Here is a 20,675-nt window from a genome sequence, read left to right as displayed (position 1 = left end):
GGAAGCAAGAGACACCAGTACCACAATAAAAGTACAAACAGACTTTATTTCAGCATAAATCCCGCAGTCAAAAGCCTGTCCTAGCACCAGGCTGCCTCTGTCCAAGTAAGGCAGGGGCAGTCCCAGGGTAGGGGGCAGGGCAATGCCATGGAGAGGAGCAAGGATGAGGAAAGATGGGAGAAGTGAGGTGTCAAGGCTGGCTTTGCTCCCATCCCCAGCCAAATCCAGGACTGTTAGTTGGGTTTAGGGTGCCTGGAAGGGCTCAGGCTGCTGGAAATGGCCAGAACACACCTCTGGAGTGACTCTGGATCCCAGTGGGGGAGCAGCAGCGATGAGAGGACTGCAGGAATGGCAGAGGGGCACAGGCTGCAGAACCAACATTGCCCCAGCACAGGCAGCTCTCCCCTCCCCATCCCTGCCCCACATTCCAGGGGTGTCTCCCCACACATGGGTTGGCTGAGGGAATGGCTGGGGGAGCCAAGAAAGAGCCAGAGGCAGCAGCTGCAGAACCAGGGGAGCCCTTTTATTGCACAGCCAAACAGGGCACATCCCCTGCCTCAGTCCCAAGGAACACGGAGGCAAACACAGAGCTCAGCCCAACCCAGCAAGCAGGACCACAGGGCAGCAGGGAATGGGGGCCTGGGGCGGGAGGAAGCCCCATGATGTCCCCTCTGCTCCTCTCACAGGCCCTGCAGCTGAAGCTAGGGCAGGGCTAAGTCCCAGACAGCCCAGACTGGGTGAGGCAACAGAGGCCACGTGCCATGGCAGAGGAGTGTGCTCAGCTCAGTAGGGCAGTCCTGCTCCCCATGGAACACTCCAGCCTTCACCCAACCTTCAAGGAAAACCTATTCCAGGAGCTAACAGAGCCAAGGCTGAATTTTGATCCCTCAGGGAAGCAGAGGATGGGGTGACAAGAGGAGTCAGTAGATGTGGGAAGGCAGCAACAGGCAGGAGGGCCGGGGCAGCATGGCCATGCCAGTGCTCCAGGCACTGTGATGCCTGCACGGACTGGCCCATTCCTTGCCCCACCTCCTGCAAAAAGGGGTGCCCAGCCCCTCGGGGCTGGGGCACATCTCTGCTGGGCCACACTCCCTCACGTCTGTGCCAGCGAAAGCTCCTCCAGGCCCTCCTTCCCCAGCCGGTACCTGGCGAGGTCCTTGCGGGTCACCATTCCCACCACCTGCCAGGAAAGGGACAGGGTACAGCCCAATGCGGGCACACAGAGCCTGGGGACAGCGTGGCCCCTGGAGGAGCCCAGGCTGCTTGGACACAGTGAGCAGGGACTCACCTCGTTGCGATTGTCCACAACCACCAAGTGCCGCAGGCCCAGGGCTCGGAAGAGCTTGAACACCCGTGGCAGAGACGCCTCCTACAAGGCAGAACGGGGCTGGGGGGGCTGCAGCACCCCCAGCCAGCCCCCCCCCCAGCCCACCCTGATCCCTGGGGAGCTGCGCAGAGTGGTCCTTGGCCATTACCTGGGGCACGGTGTAGGGCGAGGGGTTCATGAACTCGCTGAGGTCAATCATGCACTCGCGCTCATCCTGGGAGACGTGAATAGACTGGATAGGGGGGAAGCGGGGGTAAGCATCCCGAAAATCCTTCAGCTTCAGCCGCCGCTGCACCAGGTTCAGGTTGGCCCTTTCCACAAAAACCTTGGGAGGAAAGAAATGGTTGGAGACTATCCCACAGAGCTCGCAGGCACCAACACAATGCACAGGGCCAGGGAGGGAAAAGGGCAGAAGTGTAGGACAGATGAACCATCTGCAGAAGCACAGCCTGTTTCCCACTCACTCAGGGTTTGTGAGCCCAGTGGGGTGCAGGATGATGCTGGGGTAACCCCACCGCCGAATAGCAGCACCCACCATCCCCCTGGGTCAGTTGATGGAGATGACAGAGACCCTCTGCCAGCTCCTCCCAAGCAAGGCAGGCAGCAAGGGGCCTGAGACAGGACTGGGACAGCAGACAACAACCAAGTCTCCATGCAGTATCACCCACCTTATGCTTCAGCAGGACAATGAGCTGGGAACGCAGGATCAGACCCCGCAGCCCGGCAACCTGCAACCGGACACCATGTGTGAGGGTCCCACACTGCAGCCAGACCTTGTGTGGCCACCCCAGCTGCATGCCCTCCCCAGGGGCACCCAGCCCACCTGCGTGGTGTCAGGGTTGCTCTCCACCACAGGGAAACCGTTGTGATTGGAGGAGGTGTCACTGAGGATGTCCACCACCGTGCCCACACGCTCGATCCTCCGCAGACAGGTGACGGGAGTGCTCATCACCTCCCTGCAGGGAAAGCTCTGGGTGAAACACAGCGCCATGGCAATCACACACTTGGTTTGGTGGGAAGGGACCTATAAGCTAATCTCATTCCAAACTCTTTCCGTGGGCAGGGACAACTTCCACTAGACCAAGCTGCTCCAAGCCCCATACAACCTGGCCTCAGACACTTCTAGGGATGGGGCAGCCACAGCTTCTCAGGGTAACCTGTGCCTCACCACCTTCACACTCTAAATATCCCCCCCACCACACATGACTCCTCAGTGCTGATGCCTCCTGTCTGCAGAAGCTGCTAGGGAGAGAGGAAGGAACATACTGCTGGTCACATCCCAGCTGGGGAAGAAGCTGGGCTGTGGTACCAGGGGACAGCAGGCTCCTGTAACCAGAAGGTCACCACCTCCACTCCCAGCTCAGGCCAACAGTGTGGTCCAAAGGCTGCTGCCACAGCAATGCCCAGCCCACCTACCTGGCTGTAAGAGAGTGGGATGTCACTGGGGCTTCCCAGTGCAGGAAGGGGACACTTTGCAGCTGGATGTGCATGTCATACAGTCCCTGCAATAAAAGCCAAGCCATCAGGAGAAGCCTGGTGAGGTGTCAAGGGGCACAGCCAGGCAGCAGCCCTTCCCTCAGAGTGAGGACATGCCTGCCCTGGCCCCCCAGCAGCACAGTGCTGGGAGCACACCAGCCCTCACCTCCACAAAGTAGTCTCCCACAATCTTGGCTGTCATCAGCACCAGCATGATGGGGAAGCCATAGGTGACGTTGCCTGTTGCCTCCATCATGATGACTGTGAGACTCAGCGTCATCCGCACTATCCCACCTGCCAGAGGCACCCAGAGGTTTTGGGGGTTTAGCAGGGCAAGGAAACACAGAATGAAGGCAACACAGAACATCTGAGAGGCCTGAATCTCTCAGTGAATCAGGACTGCCTGCCCAAGGGTGCCCTGAGTGAGCCCAGCCCTCATTGGCATCCCAGGACTGCCTGTACTTGGCAGGGTGATTAGGAAGCTGACAGCCAGGCTGGGATTCAGCTGGGAAGATGTCAGGGAAGCAGAGAGTGCTTTTTCCCAGGACATCTTCACCCCAACCAACACTGTGCCACGAGGAACTCACCCAGCTGTGCAGCAGCTCCCATCAGGGCGTACTTCCCAGGATCAGCCCAGATCTGAACACAGGAGACAGAAGGAGCCAAGTCACCTGCTGGCTCCAGGGCATTCAGAGATAGTCAGAGTCCTGGCCCCCAAAACCCCCTCCAAAGTAGAGAGAGGCGCCTGAGGCTGCCTGAACAACTTGGCTGCTGGCAGGGCTCCACTGGGATATGGGGAGGTCCAGAACCAGCTCATGAAGACATCAAGCGAGGAGCCAGCCCACTTCAGAGCTTTCAGCCAGCTCCAGGCACACTCTGCCTGAACATGCCACCAGTCCAGCAATGAGGGAGGAGGGCTGGGTGCCAGGGCTTCCCAGCCAAGACTCACCGAGCCCTTGGTCAGGTAGGACAGAGAGATGCCAAAGAGCCTCCCCCAGGCAGCCCCAATCAGCAGGGAGGGGATGAAGACCCCTGCGGACACTGTCAGGCCATAGGTCCAGCAGGCCAGGAAGAAATACATCAGTGTGAACATGCCCAGTGTCATGGGGTTGTAGGAACCTGGGGTGGGGACAGAACAGAGTCAGTGCTGATCCCATGGCCCAGGGGACACTGTGATGGGCTGTGGCCATGGATCAGGCAGCAGCAGCCCCACGACACACTCCCAGCAGTGAGAGCCCCTCTTCTTGGGCTGTACCTCCTGCCCTGGCAGCACAGGCCTTTCAAACTGGCCCTTCAGGTTATTTCTGTCCCCCTCCCAGCACCCCCTACCCAGCCAGTGCCATCCCCCAGCCTTCACACTCCATCCCTCCATCTCGTGACTCATCTCCTCGCAGCCCTGTGGTTCCCAGACTCCTATGATGAACTTCAAAGCCCCAAGGGAGGGACTGCCAGGGCTGAAGGACAAGGCTGGGAGGACAGAGCTCCCACTGTCAGTTTTGGGACCAACTGAGCATGGCAGGTCCTGCAAACTCCCTTCCATCTTGCAGCTCCCACAGCTGCTCCAGCCAGTGACATGCTGCCCGACAGCACAGGCTGTGCCATCCCAGCGAGACCCTGCTGACCCCACAACCAGGCTAAGTGCTATTTTGGGATTGCTGAGTAGCCCAGTCTAGTTTAAACAAGTACTTTGCAACCCCTCCTTCAGACAGAAGCCTTGTGCCAGGGAGGACCCAGCACTGCAGGGAGCAGCCCCAGAACACAGGATGGTCATCTCTTGGCTGTGAGTGGCCAAACTGCACCCTCTGGGCTGAGGATCTCTCTGTTCCCCACCCACGTGCAGTAGGGCATAGAACTCAAGATTCCATACCAGGCAGAGGAGATGCTGGGGTTACACCAGGTGCAAGGAAAATGGAGCTAGGACCTGGGAACCAAACTGCATTTCTCAAGCAAATCCAAACCCCAAGATCCACCTCCACAACCTTCCCAGAAGGTAAAGTCATTATGAGGCAAGTGGCCCTGCTAATTAAGAAAACATCCCAGCAACATTTCCAGAACAAACTTCAGACAGACAGCAAGGGTCAGACATGCTCTCACACAACTCAGAAGCAACATAGCCTGTAAATGTGCACAAACAAAACCAGGTCCTTGGCCCTACAGCCTTCCAATGCCACAGCCCTTTGGCCGAGTTCAGAAGTGCCACCCATCCCTCCTCCTTGCACCACTGCAGCACCGTCTTTTATAAAGCCCTCATGGGCTGATCACCCTCTGCCCTGTCCCAGGAGGGGTCAAGGAACACGTGGACCCTCTCTGCTCACGTTCAAGGCCTCACTGATGGGTACACTGACCTGGAGGGTCATGGAAGAGGTTGACGACGCTCTTCTCGGGTGTGTTGAAGAAGGCAGTGGCCATGGAGTTATACTCTCCATCAGCACAGAAAAGCTGAAAAGGCAAGATAAGAAAGAGAAGTGGCAGGGAAGGTTGGAGGACATGTGCCAGTGAGGAGGCAGCCCTGGGCAGGGAGGACACCTACAGCATTCTTGGGTCTCCAGCTCTGCCTGCACTGGAGGGCATCAACTGTGAGGTCCACTGTCCCAAACCCAGCAGAGTCTTGTCTCCCTGCTGAGGCCGCCAGGTCCAGTGTACCCCCCACTCTGAATGCTGTTCTGCATCATGTCCTACCTGCAGGGGATATGCCACGGAGCTCCCCTGGATGGGCTGGCAATCTCTTGAGCAGTAAATCATGACAAATCCCACCGTCGCCGTCACTGCTGCCACCAGCATGGCCTCAACCACCTGGAGGCAGGGCCGATGGATGTACCTGTGAAGAGAACAGAGGAATGAGGGTGGTACCAGCAGTGTGGGCAGGATCAGCCCCAGGCTGAGCATGTCACATCAGGCACATGACAGTCTGGCTGCCTCTGCTCCCTGCCCAGACCCTGCCAGGCTGTCCTGCTGCTTGAAAAGCTGGTGACAGGTACTGGCTGGGCCAGACTGGTCTCAGCTGGCTTTAGCAGCTCTCTCCCTCCTCTTAGTCCTCTCAGAGCACATGACAGTCAGGTCTGCAATGTCTGCACCTCTCTGGGCCCTCCAGTCACTAGAGGGAAATACTTGGCAGGGTCAGAGCAGTGCTGAGATGCTGCGGGTCACAGCCTCAGCAACAGGCAGCGAGAAGCATGCGGCATCTTTCAGGAACTGCTGTTGCTCACATTAAGTAAGAGATCACAGCCTTGCCCCATCTGGGAATGCCACTTTGAGGGGATGCAGAAGGCACCAGCCAACTCACATCAATCCCCTTCACCACCTGTGAGCTCTTACCGGATACGGAACATGGTCAACCAGTAATTGAGGGCATTGAACAGGGCTCCGAGGATCCCACCTGTGAACGTGAGAGAGGAAAAGCTCAGCATGCAGGGCCAAGGTTGCCCACAACACAAGGAACCTCTGAACATTATCCACAACCCAGCCAGAGTGACCAGCAGCCCTGGGACATGTGGATGCTGTCCCTGCAGCCAGCCAGAACCTGGCACCAGCAGCAGGCGGCCAGGGGCCAATGTCACAGTGCTAGCACTTAGCACTAGGCAGGCAAAGGACAAGCCAAACCCATGGGGATAAGGGCAGCTCACATGGGAGCAAGGGGCTGCCCAGCACTGCAACACACTGACCCTGCTCAACATGGGTTAAAGGGACTTGACTTTGCTGCTAGGGTTGGGCCAGGATCCAGCTCTCATCCCTGCATAAGCCCCACAAGCAGCCTCTGCTCCAAAACTTAATGGATTCCCCATTTTCCCCAGGAAACTGGATGCCAAAGCTTTTTAGACCCAGACAGGGAACAGAGGAAATTATTCAGACTAATCAAATCGAGACAGCAGCATTCTCTTACCAACCACTCCCATAAAGATGAAGATAGGAATTTCCTGGATTGTGTAGCCCATTTTCTGCAAGCAAGAAAGAAGGGGTTTCAGATCTCCTGGCCCATCTGCAGTCCCACAGTCAGTCACTGTGCTGACAGCACAGTGCACAGACTGCTGGGACAGCACAACTCTGTGCTGGCACAAGGCTTCCAAGAGCTGCCCCAAAGTCTCCCCTGAACAGCCCACAGCCTCCAGAAATTCCTTCTGCTGGGCTGGTGAAGCTGAGATCTGGCCAGATCCCACAGCCTGCTAAGGCAGAGCCTGCCTCAGCCCCTGGGCAAGGTTAATGACAACTTGATGCCCCCAAAGCTGCTAATGGCTGTTTCCAACCCCTCACCAGAGCCCAACATGGAGAATATCTGTACCTACCTCACTATCAAATCTGCCAAAGTTGATAAGCCCAGGGCTGGAGAGATCCCAGGCATTGCCATGGTAAACGCTCAGGACAGAGTTCAGTGTGAAGGTGGAGATCATGGAGGCAAAGAACTGGAAGGAGATGCAGCCCAGAGTCACTGCCAGATGCCTTCAGCCCCATTTCCTCACCACATGCCCCATGCAATACCCCAAACCACCCAAAGGGTCTTGGGCAGGGCTTGGTGCCCATGGTGTGGTGGGGACAGGAGGTCACAGGTCAGGACAGCAGGCCACACTCCCTGTGGCAGCTAACATTGACCAGGGTCTCACTTCTCCTTTTGCCTCTGTTACCCTGGGGCACAGCCAAGGCAGCTTCCTTGGAAAGGAGCTGGCAGCAAGATGGAGCTCATACAGGCCCAAATTCAGGAGGAGCAGGGCACAGGAGGGGAGCTGGGATGCTCTTCCCTGGGATGGACTAGCCATGGGTCCTTGCAGGGGTGTCAGGAGGCCTGGGGCTGCAGGGCACCCAGAAAAGGCAATGCCTCACACCAGCATCAGCAACTCTCCACTGCTTTCCAGCACTTACAATTCTCCACGTCAGGAACTGGTTCCAGAAGGAAGCCCCTTCCTCCAAGCTGAACAGGACACCCCCTGCAAGCACAAGACACAACATCTTCATAAGGGGCACATGCCACAGCCCGTTGGCTACAGCACCAGCTGAGCACCCAAGATTCACCCCAGGCCATGTGACAACACTGCCCAGACCCTCTCACAGGCAAGCCCACCACCCCATCAGTTAAATCCCCCCACTGCCACTCTCCATCCCAGGGAGGCAACATTTGGGATCTGAGGCAGATGAGCCCCTTGCCCTTGGGCAGGGCCAACACCTGCATGGCATGGCAGGAAGGCCCCTGCAGTGCCCTATGCAGATCTCAATAGCTGCCTGCAAACAAGTGGGAGCAGCCTCATAAGGAGATCCATGTCCAAGCACTGCTCAGTGCCAGAGAGCCAGGACACACACCCACAGGGGCACCGAACGCAGCTGAGACACCGGCGGCAGCTCCAGCCGACACAAAATCCCTCTTTTCTGTGTCTCTGCGGAAGTACTCGAAGATCTGAAACAGGAGTGAAGGCAGCTTTAGGGCTGGCCACAGCCTTGAGTTTAGGTATGACATGGATGATGCCAAGGCACCAGTGGGAACAGCCTGGTCTGGCACAGAAGGGCACATGCAGCACAACCCCTTGGACCTCAACACTAACCTTGAAGTCTCGCTTTAAGGATGTGGATCTTCCCTGGGAGATCCCGGCAGCAATCACAGATCCAGAGTGAATCATGGGTCCTTCCTAGGGGCCAGAGAGCAGAATCAGATCAGGGAAGGAAGAACAGGGTGAATGCTGCTCACCAGCTTGCAGTCCTGAAGTTGGATGGGAGTATTTCCCTCAGGGAAATACAGACCTTGACGTTTTTCCCCTTTGCATCTTGGAAGCGTTAAAGACCAGGTTGGAGAGAACTCTGAGCAACCTGGTCTAGTGAAAGGCGTTTCTGCCCATGGCAGGGGTTTGGAATGAGATGATCTTTAGGATCTCTTCCAACCCAAACCATTCCACGGTTTTATGAAATCCTTATGCTAGCATGTGACTCCCTTGCCTACCAACAAGTGCTTCCTTGCCTGCTTTCAATCCCAGCAAGCCAGAAAGGTCCCAATGGGGCACCCAAATCTCCCCCATCTACTGTTTGCAGGGACAACCACTGATGGACAGAGGCTGCTGCTCTCCTGCCCTCAGCCAAGCCACACAAAGGCTGGAACAGTGGTACCACGTGCCCCAGGATCTCCCCAAGCTTGGCAGTGCTGCAGCCACCTTGGCCAGCAGACACCAGGGAATAACACTGAGAAGTCACCGCAGGGCTCCCAGCACTCTGCCCCCAGAACAGGAGCAGTGACAGGCTGTGACACAAGCACCAGCAGCAGGTTTCAACATGCCAAGCAGTGTGTCAGAGAGCACTTTGTGCACATCACCTTCCCAACAGCCAGGCCACCAACCACCGAGAGGATGACCCCGCAGACTTTGATGACCAGGGTCTGCAAAAAGAGAAGGGCACAGCATGTCACAGCGGTGGCACGAGGAACATGACCATGGTAGCCACAGGAGACACAGACCCAGTGGGCCCTGAGGCATGGCAGGAGCCAAAAACCCCAGGGAACTCGTGGTTCTCAGCCCCCTCACTGTGGCTACAGGGTTGGTCAATTTTTTTCTTGGCCAGAGCAAAAATCTACCCAAAGCTGTTCTTCCCAGTGCCAGCTGCTGGTCCCAGGCAGGAGATTTAACCTCTGGGCACTGGGGGGAAACAGCTATGGAGCTGGGAGCTCATGCCAGCTTCTGCTGTGCCACAATGTGGGCAGAGACCACTCCAGGAGGACACAATGTACCCAGGCCATCTCACCACATCCTGCTTCCTACCTTGAGCCGGACGACGTGTGGAATCTTCACGCCATTGAGGTAACATTTGATCTGGGGAATGCCACTGCCAGCTGCCACAGGCTGCAGGGAGCAGGGAGAGCTGTCACACACAGGATGGGGACACACCAGCCACCTTCCCCCTGTCTCTCAGCACAGAGCATACATAGCACACCCTCAGGGTGGCTCTGAGATGAGGCCAAAGCTTATTAATAGGCTCTGGAGATAGGAAGTGGGTGCCTCCCTCAAGGCTAAGGGCAAATGTGACAGAGAAAAGGAGCTGGCTGGGCTTCTGGAGACACCTAGGTGTTCCCCTACCCTGTCACAGCTACAGAAAGGTCACCACACTTGGTGGCCAGGGAGAGCAAGGGCAAAGCCACAAGGAAGACACTGTGGATTAGAGTGATCCATAGGGAATCCCAGTCTCTGGCTTTTCCTCTAGAGGCTGTCCCTGAGGCATCCAGCCAGACTGGTCTCTGCTGGTACTCAGTACACCCAACACAGAGAGGCTGAGCTAGGGCCAAGGCTTGGGAGAGCTACATCCCCCGCCCCCCCCCCCCCCCCCCCCCAAGGCTGGAACACAGCCTCTGCCCCAGGCTGCCAGCACATCCTGGCAGTCTGATAGCCCCACAGAAAACCCACAGCACATCCGGAGCCAGCACCAAGGAACATGCTACCAGGAGCCAAATTGGCAGAAATACATTCACTGTTTACAAAATCCTGCATGTTTTCTGGAAACGTGACCCTGTTTTGCCCATGTAAAGAACCCAAAACAGTTCCAAGCTCTCACCTCTATGAAGGCAACGATCAGAGAGCCCACCATCACCACACTGGCATTCAGGGTGGCCCAGAGTAACAGGGAGAAGGAGAGGCCCCCTTTGGCTGTGAACTTGTCGATGTCTGGGGTAGCAGCTCAAGGAAAGTCCAATATTGCTTGGGTACCATCCCTCCCACCACAGCATCTCACAGAATCACAGGATGGTTTGGGTTGGATGCGACCTTAAAAAACATCTAGTTCCAAACTCCTGCCACGGGTAGAGATGCCATTCACTTCATAGGTTGCTCCAAGCCCCCTGTCACTTAGAGCATCCAGGGCAGCTGAAATGAGCCTCCTCTGTTATAGCAGTGCCCAGACACAGCTGAGCCCTGCAGAGCAGCTGGGCAGCAGAGTTGGTGCAACCAAACTGGAGCAAGGAAGAGCTGCCCTCTTCCCCCACAACCCCTCTCACAGTTCCCAGGAGATCCCAGAAGTCCCAGCTGGCCAGCAGCCACTGCTCTGTGAGGATACTGTCCTTCACCACACGGTACTTGAGCCCAGCCAGGTTCTCCACCACGATGTCGATGAAGCAGGCGACGAGGCCAGTGAGGATGCCAATCATGGCGCAGATGACCCAGCGCTTGATCTCCACTGTCCGGAAAGCCTGAAGGGCACACAGAACTCACACCCTGCTGCCATCCAGCCTGGCATCGAGGGGACCCCAACACACCTGCCACCTTCCCTAATGCAGTCCAAGCCCGGGAAGCTCTGAGAGCCAGGGAACACCAATGCTGGCTGACTCAGCCAAGCCTGGACATAATTTACTAATTTTAAGCAGTGCTCTTGTACTTCTGTGGGATCTCTAAGGTGCTTTTCCAGCTTCCTGACCTCCATTAGGCTTACCCTGTTGGTATTCTTGCTGGGGCACAGATTCCCAAAGCCCCCGGGGCAGATGTTTCACATGAGTTCAGAAGTCCCTCCGCTCAGGGACCTGCCCCATGCCACCAAGCAATGCCACTACATGCACCCAGATTAGCTCCCATTCCAACCACCTCATGCTGGGTCCTTGATCCTGTGGTTTCACAGCTTGTCACAAGCGCCCATAAACCCATCCCAGCTCAACCTAGGCTTTAAGCACAACCTCCTCTGGCACAAAGCCCCCCAGCAGCCAGTAAGGAGGAACAGCTTCCCTTGTCCACCCCACCTGTGATGATTTGTGAGCAGCCCAGCCAGACTCACCGCATGGTTTATCCTCCTCTCCTCCTCCAGGAATAGCTGGTTTTCACTGTTGTCATAGTCCAAGCTCTAGTTTGGGAAAGGGAGATGCTGTTTTTGTCTAACAGGTGAAGAGATACCCATGCTGGGGAGTGCTGCCCTCAGCCCCTCACTCTGCTCCTGTTATTTTCTTCCTTGATTCCACTCCTTCTACACTGAAACCACCCTCACTGGGCAGCTGTGAAGCCTTGACCCTCATACCTCACCTGCTGCATCCCAGAGGGCAGGCCTGAGAAGGGGGAGATGGACACTAACCTCGTACTTGAGTGACAGGAGCTTCTCATTGTGGGGGATCTCGTTGGGACGCTGCCGAGGCACCTCTGTCTCCTGTTGGATGTGATGCACAGTTTAGGATGGTCAGGTCAGAGTCCAGCCCTCCTATTCACATACAACTGTGAGTTTAACTCCTTTTGGTGCTCAGGAGATGCATAGAGGACTGCAGGTGCAAGCTGCCTGGCTGCCTGGAATCTGGCAGGGATCTGGGATGATTTTCCACCAGCTGGTGGATGTGTGGGATTTAAGGCAGCTGGACTAGCTGTCACGGGTGCACACTCACCAAGCACCCCTCCACCCCCGGGCAGGATGTCTCCCCAGGAGCAGGTGGAGGGTTTGCCCAGCTGGGTACCACACTGCCATGTTGACCTGGCACTGAATCCAAGCAAATCCATGCTCCAGTGGAGGGCAACCTTTCACCCTGGCAGGAAATTCCTTAGGCCAAAAGCAAGGAGCTATTTCAAGCAAACCCATTTTTTTGGGCAGAAACCAAATTCTGTTTCCCAAACGCTTTTGACCATGCAAGCTGCTCCCAGGTCCGAATTAGGGAATTTACTGAGGATGCCAGAGGGGCCCCTGGGGCAGCAGCAGCTGCCCCTGCCACTGAGGTCACCCAGCCCAGGAAGAAGTGCTGGAGTCCTTGTGGAACAAGCTGAATGTGAAGGAAGGAACAGCAGCAGCTGTAACTGGAAGAAGGGAAGGGGTCTCAGTCACAGCAGGCCCCTCTCTGTGCCACTCACAAGCTCATGGATGTCCTCGTTGAGGTCCACATTGCTCAGCTGCCCGATGCGCAGGAAGGGGGAAGGAGTGAGCTGAGGAGAGAAGGGGAAATGAGTTCACTTCATTTCTCTCCTGAATGCACTTCAAGTATCTCAGGAGGAAGGAGCAGGCATGCAAGATGCTCGTGCTCTGCCCCTTTTGCAGAGCTCTGCCTGCCTGCCACTGCCAGAGCCCCCCGAAGCGCAGCACTCTGCTCTCAGAGGACACACAGAGGTTGTGGGATCCAACATCCTGGAGGGAAGCAGAGGCAGCAGCAGCAGGATTTGGGCGAGCTGCTCCAACCTGTCAGCTGGCAGAGCCAGCTCACCTGGGGAGGTGCCAGCCAGCAGCTGGGGGCTGGCCACCACCAGCCCCTGGTACGGAGCGCAGTTCCTGGTGCAGAGCCGAGCAAACCTGTGCTGAGTAGCACGTTCCATGCTGCCCTGAGGCTGGGGAGGGACAGAGCCCCTGGACATCACGCAACCTCCACAGCCACAAGCTCACCATGACGTGCCCTCAGCTGCCAGGCCCAGCCAGCAGCAAGGGACAGCTGAGGGCACGTCTGGCTCTGCCATCTGCTCCACAGCAGCAGTTCCCAGCAGGGAGAGGAGCACATCACCTCAGCGTGTTTGTCACCCCCCCAAGCAGCTGGGACCAGAGTGACAGACAGGCTGGCTGCCATCCAGGAGACAGGAGGAAGTGGGCACACTGCTCCTGCACAGCTTTGGGGACTCCGATGTCTCTCTGAGCCGGCCCCAGTGTGATGCTGGGAAGCAGCACTTGCATCTCCCTCTAGGGAGCAGGTTCTTTCACTGGTGATCACTCAGGCTCCCTACTAGAAGCATAGTTGCATAGCATGGGAGTTTTTTTGACTGTCTGGGGCACTTCTGTCTCCTGGAAGAGGCAAGCAGGGGCTCAGGCTGCAGCTGAGCAGCGCCACAAGAGGACCCAGCTGGAGCAGGCGGGCTGCTGTCACCCCTCAGTCGCTGTGAAACACAGGGATGCACAAAGATCTGAGCACTGTCCCTAAGCACAGCCCAAACATCACTCTTCAGCATTAGGATCTTCCCCTTCAGAGCCTCACCCCTCCCCAGCTGCTGGGTTAAAGAACCGGAGGATAAAAGAGGGATGGTGAGCAACAGCAAGGCTCTGGCACGTCAGTCTCTCTGCTGGAAGGTCCCAGATTGAGCCCCTTGCTGCTTTAATCCCCCCAACCCTGTCTGGAACATGCAGGCCAGAGCTGATGGGAACCCTGCACGTCACTGCAGAGGAAAAATATCCCTTTGTGTTTGCAGCCTGACCTATTTTCCCATTTCTCCCTCTGCTCCACATTATCCTTCACTCCCTGACCTGCAGCTGGGTTCTACCCCAGCGTCTCAAACCCTCTCCAGTGCCCTTTAGCCCCCAGCAGCCCCAGCCCAACGTGCTCCATAGAGCCATTTCCAGACAGTGGTTTGGCAAAACCAGCCTGGGCTTTGTTTCTGGTCCATGATGGCTCCACAACCCCAGTGAAAAGGATCCAGGCGGACCCTTTTTCCAGCAATCAGAGCAGATCACTGTGGAATTCTATGAGCTGGGTGCACACAAAGCTGTCACCTCCCTGGATAGGAACTTAGGGTCATGAGCTGGATACAGGAACTGCTTGTTCCAGTGCCTGCTGGTGCCCAGATACTCTAGTGGCAGGCTGAGGTCCCAGCCAGGCCCCCCACATCCTGTGGAGGGGGAAAGACACATTCCTTGCCCTGAAACCCGGAGGGACAAAGCTGACACCTTGCCAAGGAACACAACCCCACCTAGACTGAGGAAGCACAAGGATTTAAGGTTCCCGTTAGGTGCCACACATCCAGGGCAAGATCAAGGCAAGGACATGGAAAATACCACTCATGCCATGTCCCTTGTATAAGACCTCAGGCAGGACCAGCCCTTCAGGGAAAATTATCCTTCTGTTAGCTATGGGGTCTGCAGACAGACCAAATGTAGCTGAATCAGTGACATCCCACCCTCCTCCCCTGTGGAGAAAGCAGCCAGGGCACAGCAGCTCAATTCCCCATCGATTAAGCACCAGGACACAAGCACAGATGAAGGGAAAGGAGGTGCAGTGGAACCTGAAGCTGAACTTCCTTAGACATGCAGCATATCTTTAATATCCTCCCCCTAAGCCCTGGCACCCCTCTGCGAGCAGAGGCCCAGCTCCTGTCTCACCCACCAAGGGGATCACATGCCAAGAGGGCAGGAAAGAGCTACTTCCAGCAGCACCCAAGAATGATAAGAGAAAAAGGAGAGATTCAGGAAGCCTGGACCCAAGAGAAAAGGTTATTTGTGCACAGCTCAAAGATTCACTGAGCAATGCCCTCCTTGGGATGTTTTCAAACTCAGCCAAGGCAGCTGCTGATCCTGGGTACGTGTGATGTTTGTGTGACTGTGCTGTGATTATCTCCACATAAAAACATGCACTGCTGCCAAAACCCAGAGAGCACAGATGGGTCAACAGCTCTCCTGCCCTAGGAGAGGCTCTGGGACATGCTGAGCCTCACTCTGCCAGTGGCACATGAACACCCAGCCCTCAGCCCATTTGGGTGGTAATTTCATTCTGAGCTCTGCAAAGTGATGCCTGAAGCCCTGGTTTGAATCAAAATAAGTTATCATCAGTGTTAGTAAGCAGGAATGTTGGCAGGCAAGGGACCTCACCAGGCTGCAGGGAAGCCCCCAAATTCATCAGAGGCAAAAAGAAAGCCTGCACCTGGGATGGATGACTCCCAGGGGTCAGCAAGCAGCCTAGCTGAAAAAGTCTTGCAGTGACCTGGTGGGTGAGTGAAGAGGTGCCAGTGGCACACACCTGGAGTGAAGGTGGTCAACCCCTCCTGGGTGGTGCAAAACCACTGCCAGAAGGTCTGGGGAAGGGATCCCACATCTCCATCTGGCACCTGCAGTAGCACACCTGGGACTTGGCATCCAGTTTGGGCTTCCTGGCACAGAAAAGGCACAGAAAGTGAGCTCAGCAAGAGAGTGGGGGGCTGGAACACATGGCAAGATATATAAGGAGAAGCTGGTGCTTCTCAGGTAGTTCTTCATCACATCTCCAAACACCCAACACAGGTTACAGATAGAACAAAAGCAAACTTCCCTTGAAGCTTTGCACTGATGGGACAAGAAGTAGTGGATAAACTGCAGTAAGGGAACTTCTGCTTAGATATCAGACCCAAACATTCACCCTGGGGCTGGTGACACATTGAACATGGGACCAAATAGGGTGCAGAGTAGTTACCCAAAGCCCCTCTGGGTGTGTCCCTCAGGGATCTGCAGGGACTGGACTAGAGCCCCCAGCTCTAGCCCCCTAAGGGACTCCTGAGGTTCCTTTCCCCTTTGTCATGCTGGCACCCACTCTGAGCCCAGCAAGAGCAAATTAAGGATCAACCTCAACATGAAAAAAATCCAGCAGAAGATCTCAACTACCACCTTCTAATCATGCCCTGACTGCATTATCTCCATGATCCAACCCAGGCTGCGTGCACAGCAACCAAACCATGCCCCCCAAACATTGCTCTGGAGAACCATCCATAGGGAGTGTCTGACTCTGCTCCACAGCCCATTTCCACAGGGATGAGCGAGCCAGTGAGACTCCTCCCTTCAGGACATGACCCAAATGAGGAGATCCCTCCTAGACACTGTCCCTTGTCGACATCCTGTGGGTCCCGTGCCACCCTCAGTAATGAACTGGCAGCATGTGACTTTCTGTTATTGATGAGATAAAACCCAGCACAGACCACACAACGAGCCTACAAGAGCTGTAGGAGGGAAGGAAGAGGATTTCCAGCCCCCAGGACCTTTTGGCTGCACAACACTGTCCCTCGTACCAGCCTGGGTGGAAGACTCCAGGCTGTGTCCCTGGCACACGAACCCTATCCCCAGCTCCAGCAGTGAAAGGGGGAGATGAGCTGCAGGGCTTTTGAAACCCCCCTCCTGTGACACACAGCCACTGCTGAGACAGGCTTCAAACCAACCCACTATCATCCCCAAAACACTTCACAGCAGGAGAGAACAGGGCTCCTTTACCTCTAAGCTCATAAGAGGGGAGAAAGCACCTGGATTCTCCCCAATGTGTCACCACTTGGCTATGCTTTTGCTTCCAGGCCCCTGCTCCACTCCCAGGGCACAGCTGTTCCTTGACCCTCACCTCCACGAGGATGGGAAATGCTGCCATTACCCTGGCCTTTCTCTTGGAACAGAAGCAGCACAAAGATGAAGCACTGCCACAGTCCCTGATGGCTTGAGCAACCTACAGAAAATTTCCTGAAGCTCCTGTGCTGGGAGAAGTTCCTGCCACCACTCGAGGGCAGTGGCTCTCCAGGGCAGTCACCTCCAGGCTCACAAGAGCAGGGACAAGCAGTCTCTCTGCCAGTAATCTGGGGTGTGCAATCTGCAACCCATCTGCCAGGAATGAGGGCTCATCCAGCACTCACACTTCTCTTTTTCTGTCTCCTCCCACCAAGATTTCTTGATTACAGCCTGGCCACTTTTTTGTACCTCGTTACTTAAGGAAAATGAGACCAGTAACATCCAGAGATGCAGAATAAACACACAGGGGCTGAGAAGGACAACCTGCCCAGCAGTAGCCTGGTCTTCATGATGGTGACCCCTTGTTCCAGGCACCCTTTGAAGCAGGAGCATTAAACCAATCCCAAAGTCAAAGCACTTCAGCACAAATATCTGACAGCATATCTTTGATGGTAGCGAAGGAGAAACATTATTTGACAAAAAATGTTTCACGATGGAAATTGGCTGCTCATACTAAAATTTCCCACCCACTTCCCAGCCTGAGAATCAACAGACATGGCTCAAGAACACAGGAAAGGGACAGCCCACGGCAGGCGTGATGCTCAGAGGTACAGGCTGCCTCTCACTTCTTGATATGCTTGAAGCACCAGAAAGCCCTGGTGAGAGGATGAAGGCTTAGTCAGCTCAGCTAGCCCCCAACCAGAGGAGACCTCAGGGACAGGTCTCTCAACACCCCCTCTATGGCCACAGGTGTGTTTATCCAGCCTCTCTTCACCTCCTGCCCACCAGAACTTGATCTCAGTCCCTCACAGCTGTCACCTGGGGAGCTACAGACCTATGTTTCCTCTGGTCACCCTAAGATCACTTTCATTTCCATTAAACAAGTACATGAGAAAGGAAAGAAGCTCAGCTAGGGGACATTTTTATTGTATTACCACAACCCAGGTTTAAGTCTCCCCTGAGCTAAGCAGCTTCATTTTCTCTTTATTTCTCTGCCAAAGCTGTTCTGCCTTCCTGCTTCATTCCACCTGACTGAAAATCATCTGGGGCAAAGGGAGAGGCAGCTGCCCGACACCAAAATACAACCCCAGCTCTACAGTGACAACCCAACTGCCACTGCCAGGGGCACGTGTGGTCTGGAGCTCCAGCAAGGTACTCCCTCTGCTCCCTTGCCAAGGAAAATGCCACATAGTGCTATGTCACCAGCTGGGACCTGAGCTGCCTGCACTATGAGAGGACACAGTGACAATAAATCACATTGGTAGGGCTGGGAGTCCACCTCCAACTGCCCCTGTTGCAGAAGGCCTCAGGCACTTCTTCCAAACCAGGAAAACCCCCTCCTAATGACCCCCAGCCATGAGATCTGGCTAATCCCTATTCTAACACACTTCAAACCTGCAGAATTCCCTATGTGCTGCAAATGTACTGGGTCCTGTTGCACTGCCCAGGAGGATTACTTTTATTTTCACCCCAGAATAGCTACCGTGGCACAGCTGCCTCCTTCCAGCTGCCATTCCCTGCTCCCAGAGCACTACACAAGGCTGTTCCAGCCTAACAAGCCCTGCATTTCCCTCTAATTAGCCTGCTGTTCTGACTTGCCCAGGAGCAGGGCAGCACAGAATCGTGCTGGGTGAGACATCCCTGCTAACAGCTGCCAGAATCTGGCACTGCTTCTCCCTATCTAAGCTCAAGTCTCCCAGAGAACTCCCTAAAGGCATTTTGAGGATGCCATCTGGAAGCAATGCCTGTCCCACCTGGTGCTGGCACAAAAGCGCTCTGTGGTTCCATCCTGACATCCCATCCATACCACAGCCCAGCACTTGCCCTCAGCTTCAATTTAGAGCAGATGCTGAGTGCCTCAGTTTTCTTCAATGAGCTGCATTTGGGGGAGAGACTGCAAGGGTACAGCCTAAGGGTACACTGGAGAGCTCTCCTTACTTAATTACCCCAAATTAACTTGCCAGAAGGAACTGGCCTCCCTCTGTAACACGGCCCACCTTGGACCTGCTTTTTGCCAGTGTAGCTCTATACATCCCACAGGACACACTCCACCACTCCAGTGTTAGAGGCTCCTCTGTCTGAGCCCTACCTGTTGATCTGGGCAGCAGCAGCATGTCAGGCAACAAGCTCTCACAAAAAGACATTTTTTAACAGAAAGTCATTTAGTACAAATTAATATTACATGGACATATACAGACAGAACAAGGGGGAATGGATTCAAACTAAACAAAAGGATAATAGAATAGATGTCAGTAGGAAATTCTTCCTAATGAGAGTGGTGAGGCCCTGGCACAGGTTTCCCAGAGAAGTGGTGCTCCCATCCCTGGAAGTGTTCAAAGCCAAATCAGACAGAGCTTGGAGCAACCTAGTCCAGTGGAAGGTGTTTCTATCCATGGCAGGGGGTAGAAGAGGGTGAGCTTTCAGATCTCCTCTAACCCAATCCATGCCTTAATTCTCTGAATGAGAGCAGCTCCAGAGGGCAGGAGCAGGGCCCTGCCCAGCGCAAGGTCCTGCTAACAGGGACCGTCCCATGGCGGAGGAGCAGCAGCCGAGGGCTGCAGAAGGCATGGAGCCGGCCCGCACAACTGCCGGCTAGGCACTGACTCAGTCCCAGCTCAGTCTTTCCCTCACGAGTGCCCCGGCCATGGCTCCCCCCAGCCCCTCCCCGGGGCCCGACAGGTTCTGCTTTCCTGAGCCGGGAGCGACCCCGACCGCCCCCCACCCAGCCTCGGGGCAAGGAACGCGGTTAAACACTACAAGGGAAGGAAGGCGGGAGTGAGGGGGGCGCAGACACGACCCCGCCCCGCGGGGTCACAGCCTTCTCCGTGCTCCCTTCGCCACAGAGGGGCCCGGGACGGCGCAGAGCCCCCCGCTCCCGGGGGCGGTACCCACCTGCCGACCGCTGCCCGCCGCACCCGGGCCGGTACCGTTGAGCAGCGGGGTGGTTTCGCCCGCACGCCCGTCCTCGTCGTCGTCGCGGTCGCGGCCGGACCAGGACACCTTCTTGGCGACGTTGGCCATGCGGGGCGGGGGCGGCGGCGGCGGCGGCGGCGGCTCCTCCGCCGGGCCTGCCCCGCCGCTCGGTCATGTGACAGCCACCACCGTCATCACGTGGCTGTCAGGGCGGCCGCGGCGCCCCGAGGCACCATGGGAGTTGTAGTTCTGGCGGGTCCCTCGCGCCCGGAGCGGCGGCGGGCCGGAACGGAACGGAAAGAAACAGGATAGGGTAGGATGGGCTAAGCAGGACCCCGGTGGCGGCGGCCCGAGAGGTTACGAGGCTGCCGCGAGGCTTTGTCCCACGCACACCCAGCCTTCAGCACGGCCCCGCCGTCCCCGGGAACACGGGGCTCTGGGAACACGGGGATCCGGGAACGGCCGGAGCCGACGCTGCTCCAACTCTCCAGGCACGGAATTCCGCAGAGTAGACGTTCGGGAGCGAGTGTGCTTCGCCTGAGCCCCCTGGCGCAGCACAGCTCGGGCCAAAGCCCTATCCCGCCGAGGAGCCCTGCGGGTAGGTGCAGCGCACGGCACCGGCGGCGGCTGCTCCGGCAGCGCTGGCTCACCCGGTCACGGGCTGTCCCGTGCTCCGCTTCCCCTGCTCTGACTCGGGCGCAGGGAACGAGCAGCGTCACCCGCTCCGGCTGCCCGTGTTGGGCGCTCCTGCTTGGCTGTGAGTGGAACCGAGCATTGCAGTGAATGAGCGGGACAGAAATAAATTAGGTTTCTCTAATGTTCGGAGCATTTTAATCGGAACCATGGGCTGTACATCCTCCTCTGGCTTTGGTCCCACCTCTGCCGTACTGGCTGCCAA

The 20,675-nt window shown here is 56.3% G+C and overlaps 1 protein-coding gene across 3 annotated transcripts; it reads right to left on the bottom strand.

The window, feature by feature from the left end:
* Positions 1-28: 28 nt before the first annotated feature.
* Positions 29-19,885, bottom strand: CLCN7 (chloride voltage-gated channel 7). Of its 3 annotated transcripts, XM_062503713.1 has the most exons (27): positions 19,757-19,885; positions 18,786-18,797; positions 17,696-17,710; positions 12,571-12,609; positions 11,813-11,884; positions 11,522-11,587; positions 10,814-10,946; positions 10,316-10,425; positions 9,529-9,609; positions 9,087-9,149; positions 8,329-8,412; positions 8,090-8,183; positions 7,655-7,719; positions 7,084-7,200; positions 6,684-6,738; positions 6,119-6,179; positions 5,483-5,621; positions 5,149-5,242; positions 3,753-3,922; positions 3,391-3,442; positions 2,970-3,097; positions 2,744-2,829; positions 2,151-2,283; positions 1,996-2,055; positions 1,476-1,652; positions 1,289-1,369; positions 29-1,180 (listed from the first exon to the last, which is right to left on the bottom strand). In XM_062503713.1, exons 1-27 carry the CDS (start codon positions 19,883-19,885, stop codon positions 1,094-1,096), a joined length of 2,403 nt encoding a protein of 800 aa, XP_062359697.1. In that variant the 3' UTR covers positions 29-1,093. The 3 variants fall into 3 exon arrangements, with proteins under 3 accessions (XP_062359697.1, XP_062359695.1, XP_062359698.1); XM_062503711.1 differs by lacking the exons at positions 17,696-17,710; positions 18,786-18,797 and having other exon boundaries at positions 12,571-12,642; XM_062503714.1 differs by lacking the exons at positions 12,571-12,609; positions 17,696-17,710; positions 18,786-18,797.
* Between the last annotated feature and the right edge of the window lie 790 nt (positions 19,886-20,675).

Source organism: Cinclus cinclus, chromosome 16 (genome assembly GCF_963662255.1).
Source record: "Cinclus cinclus chromosome 16, bCinCin1.1, whole genome shotgun sequence".
Classification (NCBI taxonomy): domain Eukaryota; kingdom Metazoa; phylum Chordata; class Aves; order Passeriformes; family Cinclidae; genus Cinclus; species Cinclus cinclus.
This window is presented reverse-complemented; position numbering and strand designations above follow the sequence as displayed.